Source organism: Loa loa, assembly GCF_000183805.2.
Source record: "Loa loa unplaced genomic scaffold supercont3.143, whole genome shotgun sequence".
Classification (NCBI taxonomy): domain Eukaryota; kingdom Metazoa; phylum Nematoda; class Chromadorea; order Rhabditida; family Onchocercidae; genus Loa; species Loa loa.
In genome coordinates, this window is record NW_018108323.1 from 88,184 (window position 1) to 106,045 (window position 17,862).

At 36.3% G+C, this 17,862-nt stretch overlaps 4 protein-coding genes across 4 annotated transcripts in view; 2 read left to right on the forward strand and 2 right to left on the reverse strand.

Moving 5' to 3' along the window:
* Positions 1 to 3,210, reverse strand: part of LOAG_17876 (phosphate transporter) — a gene marked incomplete at both ends in the record, with an annotated part of 4,849 nt that extends 1,639 nt beyond the window's left edge. The window contains 7 exons of the mRNA XM_020450538.1: positions 191 to 376; positions 662 to 1,013; positions 1,444 to 1,563; positions 1,807 to 1,989; positions 2,327 to 2,467; positions 2,747 to 2,915; positions 3,073 to 3,210. Coding sequence (XP_020305770.1) covers positions 191 to 376; positions 662 to 1,013; positions 1,444 to 1,563; positions 1,807 to 1,989; positions 2,327 to 2,467; positions 2,747 to 2,915; positions 3,073 to 3,210 — 1,289 coding nt within the window. The remainder of the gene's footprint in view (positions 1 to 190; positions 377 to 661; positions 1,014 to 1,443; positions 1,564 to 1,806; positions 1,990 to 2,326; positions 2,468 to 2,746; positions 2,916 to 3,072) is intronic.
* Positions 3,211 to 8,493: 5,283 nt separating this feature from the next.
* On the forward strand, positions 8,494 to 8,694 carry LOAG_06340 (hypothetical protein; the record flags this gene model as incomplete). The annotated part of the gene is made up of 1 exon (XM_003141875.1): positions 8,494 to 8,694. One exon carries the CDS (start codon positions 8,494 to 8,496, stop codon positions 8,692 to 8,694), a length of 201 nt encoding a protein of 66 aa, XP_003141923.1.
* Positions 8,695 to 10,726: 2,032 nt separating this feature from the next.
* LOAG_06342 (tyrosine phosphatase) lies at positions 10,727 to 13,919 on the forward strand (the record flags this gene model as incomplete). Its single annotated transcript, XM_020447122.1, has 10 exons — positions 10,727 to 10,909; positions 11,351 to 11,507; positions 11,598 to 11,678; positions 11,815 to 11,930; positions 11,992 to 12,087; positions 12,169 to 12,289; positions 12,513 to 12,690; positions 12,862 to 13,013; positions 13,307 to 13,574; positions 13,758 to 13,919. The coding sequence occupies exons 1-10, from the start codon at positions 10,861 to 10,863 to the stop codon at positions 13,917 to 13,919; spliced, it is 1,380 nt and encodes a 459-aa protein (XP_020302614.1). The 5' UTR covers positions 10,727 to 10,860.
* Positions 13,920 to 14,475: 556 nt separating this feature from the next.
* Positions 14,476 to 17,862, reverse strand: part of LOAG_17877 (chitin synthase 1) — a gene marked incomplete at its 5' end in the record, with an annotated part of 6,723 nt that continues 3,336 nt past the window's right edge. The window contains 8 exons of the mRNA XM_020450539.1: positions 14,476 to 14,665; positions 14,929 to 14,998; positions 15,160 to 15,338; positions 15,545 to 15,710; positions 16,224 to 16,382; positions 16,459 to 16,572; positions 16,659 to 16,853; positions 16,923 to 17,041. Of these exons, the coding sequence (XP_020305771.1) occupies positions 14,544 to 14,665; positions 14,929 to 14,998; positions 15,160 to 15,338; positions 15,545 to 15,710; positions 16,224 to 16,382; positions 16,459 to 16,572; positions 16,659 to 16,853; positions 16,923 to 17,041 (1,124 nt within the window). The 3' untranslated portion in view covers positions 14,476 to 14,543. The remainder of the gene's footprint in view (positions 14,666 to 14,928; positions 14,999 to 15,159; positions 15,339 to 15,544; positions 15,711 to 16,223; positions 16,383 to 16,458; positions 16,573 to 16,658; positions 16,854 to 16,922; positions 17,042 to 17,862) is intronic.

Consider the following 17,862-nt stretch of genomic DNA (forward strand, 5'->3'; position numbering starts at 1 on the left):
CTGTTACAGCAGCACCAAATTCGATTGCAAAACCACTGAAATCGAAATTTTAATTGGAGATTTTAAAAGAATGAAGTCGAACCAATGAAACATTTGGATTTCACAAGAAAAAATACGGAAATTTGAGAAATGCAATGTTGATGAGTGGTATTGACAATATTTGATCAATAAAAGAGTTCTCTCACCCTACCTTGGCGGTGTAATTTTGGTGAGATTCTCACCAACCGTATAGATAACCCGATGTCCCAATACCCAAAGACCAACGCACATACCACCGGCACCGTAAAGCAGAAGCCAAACAGGTGTTGTAGATCTTTGCATCGCCGAATTCTCCTTGTAAATGGCATACAGTGACACGAGCGGGGCAATTGCGTTGCTAAACATTAAATTTCCTAAATGAAACCACAACAGCTGGGATTTTGAAACTCTGACCAATTACAAATGGAACTTTACGAGATACGGATCATAATTAAATTCTCAGTAGAAATTTCACAAATAATAAAATTTTAGAGGGGACCTGAACTTTACCAACAGAATCATGTAACATCCGCCCTTCAGTTGAACACATCAAAAATTCTTCAAATTTATTAATAGTTGAAAGGTTGTTTACTTAGATTCATCGGATTTTAAAACAACAAAATCTTAAATGAAATGCTCATACCTTACATCGTTGCCACCGTGAGCGAAACCGGCGAAGCAAGCTGTAAGCACCTGAAGGAAACTGAACAGCTGAGATGCTTGTGGATCTTCCGGTTTGGAAGAGCGAAAGAAGGTTTCGATACTTCTCGTTGGTCGTACCATATTCGTACCCAAACTGTGATGTCCATCGGTGTTACTTATTTGCAGATTATTGGATAATATCCCAGTTTCCTCCTCTATTATAGTTACATTAGCTTTGTTACCATTATTGTTTAACAAATCAACAGACATTTCAGCTAATTGTTGTTCTCTGCTGCTAGTAGGTCCCAGTGTTAGGTGTTTTCCGTCTTCACAATGCAGCAGGGAACGCGCATCTGAAACAACAGTTCAAATCAAACAGCTATTTTAGAATAAAGACTAAGTGAAAATTAATTCCTTCTTTTACATGCAGATAATCTTCTTAGTTTCTCGGCTTCACTATCTACCCCGCTTTCGTTGTTAGACCAAATCACATATCTTTCAGACTTAGTTGAGGAACCGTATAAAATCCCATCCATATAGAAACAGAAATCCATCATTACAGAACCCTAGAAGGAACGCTTAGAATTTTTGACCCTTCTCTTTTTTGCTTAACTTTATGATTCCAAAATATACATGGAAAAAATATTTTTTTAAAAGATTTTACATGCTAAACGATGACAGTTTAAGCTTTCGAGAGATAGAATGATATCACCAGATGCAATAATGAAATCTGAAAATTCAGTCCCACTACATCTCTATCTGTGCTTGAAAAAAGTGCCTCACTTAAAATGCGTTTTTTCAGCCGCGGCGCCATAATGAAATGCACAAGCAATGCAACAACCGTTGCTGCAATAAATGTTATCGCCAGAACAGCCCATGTCGGTATCTTGTCGAAGCCCAAAACTGCAAAACTTTATCACTGTACCCTAAATTTCAATTCAATATAATATCTGCAAACAATGGCCTTGTTGCAAATGGTTTGTTTTTCAAGAAATAAACAGTTATAAAAGTTTCGTGAGACAGAAACTCTCAATGTTTGGAAACATTTATGGATTTGCAGCAAAATTTATAAGCAGTAAAGAAAGGAAGCTCCGGCAAACAAGATTTTGAAACTATTAATAATTAGATGCTTTCTTGAAAACATACATTCGGAACCATTATATATAACGGCAAAAACGTTGACTGCTACGCAGATGAAATACAAAATAGGTAGAAGAATTAGACCACAATGCAGAGGACGTCGACGTCGCAATACAGTATGGTCAATGAAAGAATAAAAAAGAATTGAGACGAATCCCGAAAGCAGTGGTGACAGGAACCATGATATGACTGAAATAGATAACTCAGCAAATGTTACATAATTCATAAGTAAATCTGAAAGTATTAAACTTTGGTTTTAAAAATCTCATTTCTTTTAAAACTAGTTACATTGCAGTTACAATCGCAATTTTGCAAACGAAACTGAAAACCATCGTTTGATTACAATGTTTTCTGGATGGGTTGCAGTGCGATTCTACCCGGTGCTCACAAATTCGAAGTGAAAATGATTTTTAAGCTTTAAAATTCAATTTCTTTTCGAACCGAAGACATTACCAAAGTGTGAGGGGATAACAAAAAAAAAACCAATGATTGGAAATTACTTTGGCACAGATGTGGCGTAACTCACATATGCGGATGACTGGCCACCAGCGTATTCCCTGCGTACCACGGGCTAATAAAGAATAACCAAGAGTTGCTCCGACAATACTATGAGTCGTTGACACTGGTAGCTTCAAAAATGTCGCTATAAGTAGCCACGCACCACAGCCTGCAAAATTCATTTAATACTTTAATTTTATGAAATTCCAATTTTGAATCCTTTTTTTAAATACTTACTTGGTAGAAGTAAATTCTGAAATTTAAAATAGACGCCTTCAGAAGAAAAGGTTCATTAAAACACTATTAGAAGTAATGTGCCTTCAAAAGCATATCTCAAAGTTATTAAACACTGTCTCTACACAAGCTTTACGGCAAGCCAGGTGAACCGGGAACTACGAATTCACAAATTCCACAACCTCAAAAGTCTATTAAGTGTATATCTCTCTACCTGACAGTACGGAAATTTGACCAAGCATAAGCTCATTTTCGCTACCATTATAAACGGCCAAATCGATGACGCCTTTTCGCATTGTATCCGTGACCTGATATCCCAACAGAGTTGCTCCAAGGGTTTCAAAAATGGAGGCTAGTAAATAGGCTTGCTGCAGCGTAAGCACCTGAAATTTATCAAACTGACTGCCATCACTATTTCAAAACATTTTTGGATAAGGTCTAAACGTCATTTATCTCTCCCTTTTTGTAAGAAATCACCTATCTTATTTTTGGAATTCAACTGAACAAATCATCAAATCCTTCTAAACATGTCCAACAAACCTTGCTTCCAACGCTCGTCCCGAAAGAATTTGCTGTATCATTGGCACCAATCGCAAATGCAAGAATTGAAGCAATGAAGAAGCCGACGATGATCGTCCAGAACATCTCATCTTGGAATGCTTCTAATGCTTCTCGCATTGCACACTTTCTCAGCAAAATAAATAATGCAAATTAAGATGAAATTTTTTTCAAGCAAGAACTCGATCGCTGATATTTGTAGTAAGAGGAGAGGAAGAGCGGAAACCACAAGGCACTGGTAGCAGTAATTTAAAATAAATACGCTGGATAAACAGGCAACGCGCCTTAAAGACGCAATTTCCACGTAAATTTGCGTACGTTCTTTATAATCGAGCTTCTCCGACTCGTACCCCTGCAAATATAAGGTTTAGAGATGTCTTTCATTGATTGTATCAACTCTGTGTAACGAAAATTAATTGTTGCGCCGACTTCGATGTTAATAATTAACCAATCATCAAAGGGGATGTGTCTCGCATCTTAAAAATGAGAAACAGTACAAAGTACAATATGTAGACGTTCCCGAGTTGAAAAATAACGCACAAAGCAATTACCTTCCAGGCAATGAAACAAACCGACAAGAAAACATTGCAAACAAATTTTATAAAACAGCAATAATATGATGTTTTTTAGTGCTCAATAGTAGACAGAATATGAAGAATCTGTGTAAGGAATCTATGGTATTTCCGTAATGAGCAAAATACGATATTGATGGAATATTCTTGATTATTTAATTCTAAAACAGCACGAAAATTTTCAAATGTTTTCAAAATGAGTATAACGGATGAAGTCCGTTGTTTTCAAGTGATGTTAAACGAGAAAGAAAAAAGATTGTTTGCGAAGCATACACATGGGAGATGCGACGTAATGGGAAAAATGTAATATCGAATAAGGACTATAAATTCCGGAAAAAAAAACCCAAAAATTCTGGAACAATTTTGCAGAAATGAAGTTCAAGGGCCAATTAATCACGTGATAAAAGAAAAAACAGGAGAGAGTGGTGGTGGGTCTGGAATTATGCTTTGAAAAACTAGACAAGCAGTTTTAGACTTTCCTCACCAGCTTAGTTTAGCTTAAGCCACAAAATACAAATATAACATCAGCAGAGCAAAGTTGCCATTGTATGCTACACGATTCAATAAACGACTAACAACGGAATGAGGAAACAGACAAGGAAAGACTGATATCATGTGATGTAATATTTGTCAAAAGATGAAATAATTATATCGACAAATAGATGGCAGGGTGTGACAAAACTAAAGAATATAAATGACACTAAGGACGAGTTTAGGAGCAGTTAGGAAAAAAAAAGTGGAGTAAGAACGGTATCAGTAGCAAGACATCGATATTAGCTCTGCTCGATTTGACTTGTTTGATGGATCATCACCAGGCCCGTTTCCTTTTTCGTGCGTAATTTACATTCACTGTAATTCCAACAAGAGACGATCAACTCAAAAAATTAACCACATCGCAACAAATAATTAATTAATTGGCTTCATTTTGCGAGAGATATTTTAGCCATTCCAAAATTTTTACTTCGACGGAAAATGAAAGGAGAGAATAATGGGACAGAGAAAGAAGAGGTAGGACTGCGGAAAAGTTTAGAAAGGATAGCGACAACAATCAACACAGTCAAATATCTTTCAGTATGTTACCGACACCTTTGTTATCGCCACCATGAAAAAAAGTTTGCAGAAAAGGAGATTGACAAATTAATGATAACAAATCTGTTTGGTCACCGTACCACCACGTAAGTTGAGCTTTAACTTTCGGTAGTTGCAAATTTGAAACATGTTTTTGAATGCTTGAAAATTTCGTAAATTTCATATGTTTATTGTCAAGTCTTTAATCGTTAGATAGAATATCTGCTTTCGTAAGAACTTGTCAGTGTTTACTATTATTCAGTTAACAGTTGGCTTCTTATCAACAAACTCATCATGAATATCTTATCAATAAAATCGATCATTTTAGTACAACTCATTACTGCGTTGTCAGTACTTGAAATTACACGCAAGCGATATTTCTTAATCTCTCATTTGAATTGACAGAAGAAGAGGAGAGAAAATAAAAGCATATCATTCGAAAGGGAAAGAGCGCCCTGCAAAAAATATTTTATCATTGATTCCCTTTAAAGAAAAGTGATGTTTTTTTTTTTAACCTTTAGAAAGGAACTACTGCATTAGTACGGTGGTATACGAATAATAACGATGACTCATGATGCAATCTAAAATGCTAGAAATGCTCAAGAAAAATAAAAGAAATGAAGGGGAATCTGTTCAATCAGTAATGAACCAATCAATCTACGGACAACAACGAACAACTTGCATTGTATGATACAACCAAAGCATCACTCCTCCAAATCTTGTAATACATTTACTGACAAATGGTAGCAGATTCACTAGATGCACGCACGACAAAGATGGGTAAAACCGGATTAACGTCCATTCATTTTTTGGAACCCCGTCTTCCGCTTGCAAATAGCAACAGCAACAACAACATCCAAACATAATGCTGCGATAAATACCATCAACTCAATCAAAAAAAGAACGAAATGGAATGACACCTCGCAATGGTTGGGTGTAATATGAACAAAGGTAGGTGAACAGGAATGGCGTTCAGAGAAGAAAACGGAAAGGAAATAGGGAGGAGAAGGAGATTGGGATACGGGACCAGCTAGTGACTACAGGGTTACTGAGAATGTCGGAGTCCTCGATAAAGAAATATTAGTAGATTAAAGGATGAGAAAGGAGAAGTGATGGAATGATGGATGAACAGTTCAATTTCTTGTCGTTACTAATTCGTAGTTTTTTTTTTTTCAAGCTAGCGGAGGAGACAGCAGAAAGACGAGATGTTTCCCTCTTAAAAAGAACGAATTATGGCATCAATTCAGGCATTCCTCTCCAGAAATCTCATTCTGAACACTCCATATCTATAATTCTTTGGTTAGAGTTGTGATAGATAAATCTATAAAAGACTGAAAACTGCGTAAAGTCATAAGTGTCTGATGGAGATTAAAAATTGTACAGTATCCAACAAAACCCATCTCATACGATAATTACACCGTACCCCACCACGTGCCAGCATATAGCATTGGAGTAAGGCAGCCCAATTTCATAATCATATGAATAACTGCCCACAGACGTAAGTCCAGCTTTTTTATTACAACCTATAGTTCGGGGTCTGATCGAAAATGCACGGTCAATAACAAGGATACAAAAGCTGTCAACAGTACTCAAAGTTCCAACGTCTCAAAAGTTAGCGGAATGAGTTTTCTCTCAAAAGTTAGGAGAATGAGTTTTCCAACGCTATAAAATCGGAAGAAATTCTGTGACAATAGGATACATTTCATCCTGAATGTCCGGTTCCAAAGTTATGCACTAAAATCAATATCTGGCAATTAAAATACAAAGCTAACTGCAATTAACAAGTAAAAAAAAAGACAAGAAACGTTTATTTTTCACAATACTACGATTACCCCTATTTCGGTGTGTCACCAATACAACATAGTACAGCGTAGCACACACGACACCAACACTTCCGCTTATATATCTCTCTTAACTTGCTTGTAGTAGAAGTGGGAAACTATCCATTCATCTATTTATCTATCTATCTCGAGAGCAAAGTGACAATTTCTTGTCAACAAATGATAACTACTGTTAGTGCAACTTGTCACTCACCTCTTGCTGCTTCTCAGCAGCGTTCCAAAAATTATCGAGGTCAAGTAGCGAAAAAGAAGTCATGTAAAAGAAAAAAGTGTTAGGGCGTGAGTTGTTGCGTACGAGTGACGGTGCATACGTAACAAGCATCACGTATCACAGATACAAACAAGCACACGCTGACTAGAATTGGTGAGATGCTCACCAAGCCATCACTATGAGCTTGCATGCACTAAATCCACCGCATCAAATAGACTCCCTTAACCACTGCGAACTTATGACGTTAAGCTGTTCCTTAAAATGAACTTCATAACAAATCTGCACGTGACAGAGCGAGAAAAAGACAGCAGGAAAGAGTATGGCAAATCTGGATACGCAGAATGTTTGATAAAAAAACAAACGTATCCCTTACTCTTTTGTCTTTCACAGGATGTAAAAATAGACGTACTTCAATTTAGTAAATTCGTACAGTAAATGGAAATTGGAGAAGTTGCAATTAGAAAGTCGTTGAAAACTGAAAGTAGGCAGTCCAGTTAAAAGAGGTGCCCAGTTTGTACCGGCACTCCGAACAATCCTTTCAGACTACCAATTGCGTTAAGAAAATATTTAAGGAAAACAGGTAGAAATTAGTCAATCAGGTATCTGGTCGAAATTGAACGATTTTATCCTGAACATCAGCCAGGTAATTTGTCGGAATTGCAACGAAAGCAAGTGAAAATGTAGAAAGAACTTCTGTTCGCAAAACAATTTGAAATATTCAGTTGTGCATGAACTGAGGGATGGATAAAAAAGTAGAACACTAATGATCGATGAAATATATTTCCCTCACAACGAGTGCCTACATTTAATCAGAAGAGTTGGAAATGGGTAATTCTACTGAATCTTATCCAGTAATACCAAACGCCTCCTAGAACAGCCAAGAGCATGGGTAACTTCTACGACTGCAGACTAGATCACAATAGCCGATCAGTGCAATATTATAATAGAGCTTGGATAATTCGGTCAAAGGTGGAATGACCAAATGAAAATTAATGACAGCAAAACATAACAACCATCGAGAAGTTGATACCACCGATCAGATTTTAAATAAGAAATGAAACCAACGACCGATCTGGTGCCGAAAATGCTTTTCAATTGACGGATTGAAGAAACTGAAAGAGAAGAAGGAGAGAGGAGAAGAATGGAGAACGGCAACAACGAGAGGCAGATTGACAAATGGCTGGAAGGAGGAGAAAACAGTGTAAGGCCGTAGTTGACACTTACGAAAGTGATGAGGGCTGGATCGATCGGCGTTGAATGGGATGGATTTTGGCAGCTATACTAGTCCATTAGTAAGGCTGTACAGATGTAACTTGATGGGGAAGGGGTAAGATGAGGTTGTCGCAATTGTGTGGGATAACGATGAGGCAGATTGTAGATTTTCCAAGAACTTTTCCGCTTAGTGCAACAACGGCTCACTTTACAGCGCTTTCGCTTTTTGCTCATTTACTACAACTCTTTTTCCTCATAAAAAATCTTCCGATTAGTTGCGTAATTTGCCTTAGTATTTCCAAGCATTAAGATCAATTCCTTTACCCTTCTCGCTTTCTTCACAATACCTTCCTTACTTCTTTATCCCTACATACACGCATACACACATCATTATCATCTCATGACTATGCTTTGTGAAGATTTGGAAAGACCTCTTCCCACAACTGCTACAAATGCTACAAATATTGGTGTATCCTACTAGCCTACGGAGATTTTTAAGATGAGGTACAGCGTGGGTGGAACCGTCCACGCTCTTCTAAAGTTCACCTGCCAGGGCTTAATGAGCTGGGACATTGAAAAAGCGAAATCCTCAAGACGTATCTTTTGCATAGATGGATGGCATTACAAGGCGAACGAGCTCCATCTGCCCGGGTTTGGAGTTAAAGTTGTTCCTCTCCTAGGATGGCTGCTGGGGGACTAGCGAGCCTATCCTGTCTGTGGACCTATCCTGCCCATTTTGTCTGACCCTTCAGTTGATTCTAACATGGGAGGCCCTACCAGAGGTATAAGCCACCGCCAGCATGGCTGGCAACCTCATAAGGGTACGCAACTTATCCTCTCCCGATAAGGCAGTTCTCGTAAATAAAATGTATACATACATACATGCATACACATATACACGCATAGAAACTCACTTGTGACAAATCAGACCTTCGTTCCCCTGTCGTATACATTGAAAAGTACTTCACTAATGTATTTCAGCAAAGATTTATCTTGGAGATGAGCAATTTATGCACTCCTGGTATGAACGGGATATTCCTATACTAATTCAGCACTGTAAAGTTTAGAGCGTTTGGACAATGGCTATGACAGTGAAATAAATGAAAAAAAAAGAAACTTTACAATAAAACTTTAAAACTTTCAAACATCTCAAATTCAAAATCCAAAAAATAGGATGAAATATAGGAAAGTGTAAAGATCAAAACAACACTATTCATCAGTCGTGCTTGCTGCAAATGCGTGTTACTGTAATTGTCGTAGAAGATTCCGGAATAAATTTCCAGTAATCGAGTAAAGTACTTATCTAACATGTTAAGGCATAGGAAAAAACCGGAAATAAAAGATTGAATGTCTAAGATTGATCAGCGCTTTCCCCGGTTTTGTGGGTAATCTGCAAAGAACTAGACGGTTCATCCAGAAAATGTTGAAAATTCTTCCTGCAAATTCCCAGACCACTTCCCGAACTTCCTACAGCATATTAAGTGCCCTATAACACAAAAAAAGTGCTCCAACAATTTTTCTCTCTTCGTATCTCAGGTATTAACTATATGCGAGAGCGGGAGTGTGTCCTAAGTACTTAACACACTGACCACTGAACGGGCTACTTGACTGGAAATGTTCCACTGCAATAAATATTCTAAGCTTCACGGATAGTTCTTTGCATAAAATATGAAAGGTTGTCAGTAATTTGGATGATTTATCACAATGAATCATTTCAAATTAACTTCATTCCTTCTGATCAATGACACCAATGATAGATCATTCGCTTGAACGATCTATGTGAATTGCGTTTCTGCAGCATCATGTAAATCAAGTATATTCACCATCTTTTGCTCAGAACATTTATCTTGAATGAGGGTTTGTGATGTAATTTACTGTAGTTCTGGGAAAGTTTGGAAATGACTTTAAGAAACCATTGGAATTCGTCGAGTGTAAAATTTATTGTTAATGTAAGAATCGTTCAAACTGTCTGTATATTCATTCCGGTATCCTTTCTTCAAGATCGACGGAATCTCATCATGTAACTGTCTCCATATGATTTCAAAACAATTTTATAATCGAAAAAATATGTGACTAAGATAACTAAAGCAATGATAACATTTAGGAAAATGGAGGAAAAAAGAAAACTATTGTCCAGTAAACTTCATGCTTGTTACGGAACAGAAGACTTAATTTAAAAATTTGAAGGATGTAAAAATTCATTGAGTGGCCTGTTGATGTGCACAAAATAAATGATCGATCGCTTTACTTCATTTTTATCACAACCTCGAGTTTTTTTCATGAACCTATCCAGCTGGTAGTTTTTTGTAATGAGTAGCTTGGGCGGCCAACAACCACTGCCGATCAGCGACATGATACTTTTGAGGATGTTATTAAGCGTATATATCCAGGTAATTGTTTCAGTCTTTATAACACTTTTCTAAGTTAATCATAGTGTATTTATATGCGAGGATATGCAGAGAGTCATTATATAAGGCAAGAAAAATGGCTTACAATTGAGTTAGTGAGTTATAATTCTCTGCAAATCCTAGACTCATTTGATAAGGTGTAGCGGGAGTGAAAAGTTCAATGTATAGAATGCAATATTTGAATCTATCCCATGTCAACGAAATAACCAGTAGTGCAATCATTCTACCCCGTTACTGGGTACATTCCCATGACAACCTCTTTTAGATTTCATTACATCTGGCTGCCGTCTTATTGCAATTAGGTTTACCTCATAGTTTAAACTTTTTCAGAGCATTACCGAATAATATTTCGATTGTTCCGGCAAGCGAAAATCAGTTTCGTATTTCAAGTGATTCACTTCAATTAGTTGCGGATATTTTAATTTATAATTTAGAAAATCTTCTTTTGAAATGATTCAATGAAAGGACGCAAAGAGACGAGAAACGTACCAGCTGGTTACGGACGTGGTACCTCTTTGTTATACTATGCGTATTTATTTATGACAAACTGAATGATGCAAAACAAATTTACCTGAACACTACACTTAAATATTGGTTTTCGTATCAGCAACTGCTTTTTATCGATAGCCTTTTCTTGTGTTATCTGTTCTACTCGTTGGTAAACCCATAACCCATAACATTTCAAATATTTAATCTTTGGGATATGGTGCTAGTAATTAAAATGTAGTATGTTAGGTAAACAATAAACAATGCATTGTTTATAGGTAAACAATACATTCTGGATGAAAGTTGTTACTAGAGAATACTTATTTGTAATTTTAGAACAGTTAAGGTTTCGAAATTGAATTTGAGTCTTTTGGATTATACCGCACTGAACCAATGAAGTAATTGGAAATCCTCAGAATGTAGTTCTCTTTAAGCTTTCCGTCTTCTGAACTTTGTTTATAGTGTCGCTATCGCATCTGTCGATTCGCTACGGAATATTATGTGTAACGCCTTGGTCATGGCGTTGTAAATTATATTGCAATGGTGCAAACTGCAAATACTGTTCATGGAAATCGTGGTCCCTGAATGAGCAAGCTATCCGAGGGTTATATTCCTCATGGTTTGAGTACCTTTATCATTATATTAATTAAAAATTAGGTTTTGTAATTCGTAACAATAAGTGCTGTTAACGATAACAATGTTATTATAGGATAACTGGAAACATTGTGGCAATGTCTCGACCGACTGTTAAAACATTTACTGATGATAATCTCATCGCTCAGTTCCGCAAGTTCGTTTCGACATTTTTTGAAGCCGATTTTCCAACCGACCATGAAAATCTAGATTTTATAAGGTTTTTTGAGGAATTGAAATTCCCTCGATTCATTTCATATGTCACGATGTCACCTCAACAGCCTGCATTGCAGAGTAAACATTTGTGCAGTCATAAATCTACAAATGCTTGGTGAACATGATTCCTGTGGACCGGAGCTACTTCCTTCTGGTTTCACATATAACCCGGAAATACTGATGCAGAACGGAAGTAAGCCTAGTGTATCAAAGAAATTTTGCAACATTCCTTCAACATAAAAAAATCGTTTCAGTACAGTTTTATAATTTCGTTTGGCCGGACTTCGGAGCTCTTGGAATTGACATTCTTTTGGACATTGTGAAAGTTGTTCACTGTTCTCTCAGACAAGGTATGTTCATGTGATATTTGAAAAGAGTTGAATTAATTGAAGTCATTCATTAAATGTTCTTTTAATTTTCAATCTGTTTAGGAAAGGTAGCAATACACTGTCATGCAGGGCTTGGCCGTACGGGTGTTGCCATTGCTGCTTATATGATCTGGGCCCAACATTTCACATATGCAGAAGCCATCAGTCGTGTTAGAACTGCAAGGTATAGCTTCTTTCCGGTCAAAGTCAGAATCGAAATTGAAAAATCAAAACATAATTGGAGTAGACAGTAAACGATATGAATTCAGGATAATGGCAAAATTTCAAGCGATCTTTCAAGTTCGAAATTGATAATCTCGTTTAAATCTTTGGAATCTTTAAATTAAATTCAACTTTGAATCCAATACATCTGGAACTAAATATTTTCAAATCGATTCATGTGATAGGCCAAATTCGGTGCAGAGCAAAAACCAGATAAGATTGGTGAAGGACTTCGAGATGTTTCTGAAGAAACATGGTGCGGCTTTACCTCAAACAGGAATGATACAATTAAGTGATTACATACAAATGCAAGTGAAAATTCTCTCCAGCAGTCAAGCCCGAAAGTATCATCATATTCCTAAGGTATAACTTATTAGTCTTCTGATTGGTGATTAACAGCTTTTCAATAATGAGTTATAATGGCCTCTAACCTTATGACATCCTACAACATTCATTTTACAAGATGAGATGAGAAATTTACTTTAAAAGATTATCTGTAACTTATTTCGCGCAGTAACTGATCGTGAGTGAAAGGTGTTGCATGCAGCGATGGAAGAACTGCTGCTCGTTGTCCATGGCGAACTCGATGGCAGGACTAGGCGATGGATTACAAATATCCTAAAATGCACATCAAGGATTGATCGAGAATTTCTGGAAAAGTGGCCAGCACGATTGCCAGTACCATCGTGAATATTTCTAATTCCATTTTTCAAAATTTAATAAATATTCACTTATATCAGTCTCTTTTTCATTGTCCTTAATCCTCAATATTTCATGAATGTATATCGTGTAATGATCCCATGAACCGAATAATTGAGTTTGGGTTGTTATTGCTAGGCAAAAATCAATTTAAGGCCTTAGCAAAATGGATGTGGAAACATTCCGCATGTAGAGAATTTTGATAATTGAAAATTCAGATTAAGTTCAGGATAATTAAGCCAGATTCAAAATCCAGTTATATACAGTTTAAAATATTTAGGAAAGTGAAATCACAGGAGATTGACATTTGTATATGCGGAGTGATGGAGAATTGTGGTGAAATTTTGGACTCAAGCGGTAAAGATGCAAAAATAATCAAAGATGGTTCATTCAAAATGAATAACTGCACAAAATTTATACGTACTAACTTCCGAGGCAACATGCTTTTGTTACTGCAAACGTTGGATCAGTTGATGAATTCATTCACCAAACCAATCATTCCGAAAGAAGAACTACTTGGCAATCTTCGACGAAACAATCAGCATGCGGTAATGATGCATAAGTTGGCAAGAGTATACCTTATGCGATTTTTTCCTGGAATTAAACCTCTGGAGTTTCTAGAATTCTAAAATTAAACTTAAACTTCACTGAGAACAGTATTCGGATTTCGGTATCTCCAGCAAAATGAGGATGAAACATAAAATTGGCACGATAGTGGCACCTTATTTCAGGACTGGCAATGTTTAAATCGTTACATTCTGGTCACGATGGCAACATTAAGCAGTGGAAATTACAGGAATATTGCAAAGCTTATCAGCCGCTGGTATCTAGGTGAATCAGCTAATGATAATGACATTACTATCGCTCTGCAAAACCATCTTCAACGAGTTTGATATCGCTACAATTAGTAATCGACATAACACTGTTCTTGCAATTTAACTGGGATTCCAGATAAATTTAGAATTGTAGATTACGAATGCACTATCTAATTAATATTGTTTTCCAAGAACTACTCGGACTTCAAGATCATCACCTCCATGTTCCCGTATAATATTACATTTTTCCGGACTCATGTTATTCATTTTGCCGAAGAGGTATATCCAATTCTTCTGTACAGCAGAGGTATTCATTTATTCTCCTAGTTAATAATTCAATCCGTTTGTTATCATTTCCATATTGTATTAAGACATGTGAGTGAAATAAAATGTAACATTCATTTCAAAATTATACAACACAACACAACAACTACAAGTGATATTATCAGTGGAAATCGAGAAACATGATACGAGTATACAAACATATGAAACATTAAATACATGATAAATAATTTGTCCAACTTCTCGCAAGCCTCTAACCTGGATACAGTCATGTCCCTCTTGCCCTAAGCCTGATATATCAACAGAGACACGGAAGATGTCTATTAAAGTAAACTTAAAAAAAGTTAAGTGAGGAAGAGAAACGTAGCAGAAGAGAACTAAAGTCTCGTAACTTGCGATACTCCAGATCGATATATCAATCTAGCTTGCTGAAGTTTTCCTGTAAAGTACACCGCATGTGGTACGTGTATCATAATGGATGCGGACGTAACCATCAGCTCCATGTGCATTGTCATAAAGCGTTGCGTCAAACATTTGCTGAGCTAAAACAAATTTTTGACATGAAATGAACTCAAGGGCCCATTATTATAACAGCATCATCACATCAAATATAATAACCTGAACAGAATTATATCATATCACAACTGTCAGAGCACATAACCCGTAGCCGTACACAACTTCTTGAAAACTAAAATCGATGTCAGAATTTTAACCCTTGATTTCAGCCTGCTGACCGATGGTATAGTTAAGACCAATGGAACTTAATGTATTCATCTGAACTAAACGCAATAATCTATAAATAGACCATTTTCTTTGATCTCATTCTCATTCTCGGTGTTTTTGTTGATAAAATCGAGATGTTCCATGTTTGAAACCTGAAAAGAGAAGTGCTTAGATATGATGTAAAATTCAACGCTACACATTCTATGATAAGTTAATTTGTAAATATTCAATAAGAAAACTTTATTTTACTCAAGAAATAGGACTATGTTTGAAAAAGAAATTCAAATATTTAAAATTATTGTCGAAATCCTACCTCGTGGAAAACGCCAATCAAAGTGTTAATCCTGTGAGCAAACATGCCGCATGTCTGAACTACCAGGATTATCAGCAAAAATGCGATAATGAGTAGTCCAATTGGTTCAACTTTCAATGGCTCATCAGTAAGTTCAAATTTTCCTGTCTTCTTGCTCAACTTTAACCACTCAAAACCTTCTGTTAACATTGCAAATAATTTAATTCAATTTAAAATGACATCCTTCCAGAGTCCTAGCAATGAAGTTTTGCATTCTTATAACAGATCAAAAGAAAAAAAATGCCCGACATTGATTCGAACTATACCGTAGGTCACTACGAAAGTATAATATCGAATAGAATACGGGAATACCATAACTCCCAGAATCAAAGAAGTTAACATTTACCGTATGGCTTATATTGGAACGAAAGTATTTCTTTGTGTTTTTGTATAAGAAATACAGCTAAAACCAATAAGCCATTGACGATCAGAACTGAGGAGGCTATCCGATTTCTTAAACTGGCTAAATTGGCAACATTTCGTCTCGTTTCCTCCTCCGTGATTTCCAATGGCTACAAAAAAGATGTTATATTCATTTTGCTCAGTGCATTCCTGAATCAAATATACAAGAATCCAGGCTGGATAATAGACTTCACTAAGTATTCAATATTAATGTATCTAAAGCACGTAGTAATAGTAAGAAAAAAATTAGTCTATAGTTTGCGCCTTTTGATAGAACAAATTTGGCAAACAAGAAAATCATGAATGGATGAGGATGAATGCCGAAAGGGAATAACAATAATTTTAATTCTCATGAAATTTCTTGATGTTTGCGTCACACATAAAATTCAACGACCCAACAAATCAAGGAGGAAAATGCAAAAATTTGTTATCGCAACGACATACTTTCCATCAACTACTAGTCCTGATCTCAAGGTTCCATTGAAAAAGTCGAAAGATAAATTTAAATGTTTGCAAGAGAGCTTATAGCAGACTTCGCGCCAACTTTCTAATGCATTAGGTTTGCTATATAAGAAAGAAAAAACAATCCACCTATATTATTTTTACATTTTAAATGATTTTACTTTGAGGTATTGTTCAATCATCCCATCCCAGAATTCATTTTCTGCTGCATTCAACCTTCCACGACTACAAACTTGGAGATATTCGATGTCCATCCATAGGAAACGATTTATGTTTTCTCTTGAGACCAGCGTTTTAAACGATGCGGAGAGCAGAAGGTCCTATGTCAAATTGGCATTCAATTTGCAGTCAAGCAACAAGATGATCATCAATCAAGAAGAAAACAAAATCGTTGACCTTATCTTGTTCCTTTTGATTATCCAGTAGAACCTGTGGTGCTGAGAGGAAATGAAGATGCGCATGCCCCGTTGTTGTTGTATCAAAATGAACAGAAGAGGAATTATTTCGCTCCTACAGTTTAGTCTATGATAATAGTAATCCTTTTCCAAAAAAAAAAAATAGAGGAAACTAATTCATGTGAAATCAATGTTACTAGCCTTAAGTTCCTGAAGTTCCGTTTCCATGCTAGCAACTTTTCTTTTAATTTCTTGTACTTCAACAGCAGCAGCGGTGGCAGTAATAGCAGTGGTAGTAATAGTGGAATTCCACGATGGTGGTGATCTCACAAAATCGATGATTTTGTAAAGACCTAACCGTCGCAATAAATCACGGAATCCGGTATCGCTCGCGTGCTGAAATATAATACTTTTCAATAGTGTCATAATTCGAATAATATAATTAATGCTAACAAAGATACTTACAGTACCGGCTGTAGTAAACGCAGCTTCTCGTGTGCCCCAATTTATAATATTCAAATTGATGAGTGCATAAAGTGACATGAAGATGTATGTGCATGGTATCATCAGGAAGAATATTAGTCCTACAAAAAGCTCTATCAACATATCATTCAGTATGGCTTAACCAAAAAGCAACAAAAACTTCACCGTAGAAGATGTTGTGGAATTCTTGTGGATGTAAAACTGCGGCCAGAACAAATATACCTATCATACAGAGCACGAAGATTGGAGTTGGAGAGAGTGCGGCTAAAAATGATGTAAACTTTTCGTGTATATCTTTGGTAAGCAATATAACTAAACCAGTAGTTTGCAACCTTTTCCTGACCACGGACTACTTTGGCTTTTTTTTTATGGAAGGAATCAAAAGATTCAAAAATAATAAGTTCTGTTAACTTTAAAGTAAACTTTAATCAAAACATTTAACGTATTAGTTAAACTTACGAGTAACATTGTAAAAAAAAGGGCATAATTTTTAATAGCTCTAGCGGACTATCTATTGGAAATCACTGTACTAGACGAATAGCGCATTCTCATCCTGTTTTTTACTTTAATATTGATAATTATCTAAATTTGGAGTCAAGATCAACATAATATTGGATAATTCGCTACAGCAATATTTACTGTAAGGTGCTTCCATTTATGTTACGGAATCCACACAAAATTGAAAGAATTGTTATTTCAGTGAAGAAATTTAAAATCAAATCGTTTCCGAACTTTGATTGATATGAGTGTCAAGAAGGAAAATCGTACTGGTCCAGCTCAAATTGGAATGGAAAGTGAAGACGTCAAACAGTTGGTGAAACTTGATCTTCATGCTAACAACTATCGCGATGGTGTATGGGGCTCCATGCGCCATCTTGTTGTTAAGGAAGGTAGATCTGGATTTTCTGTCTGATAGATATCA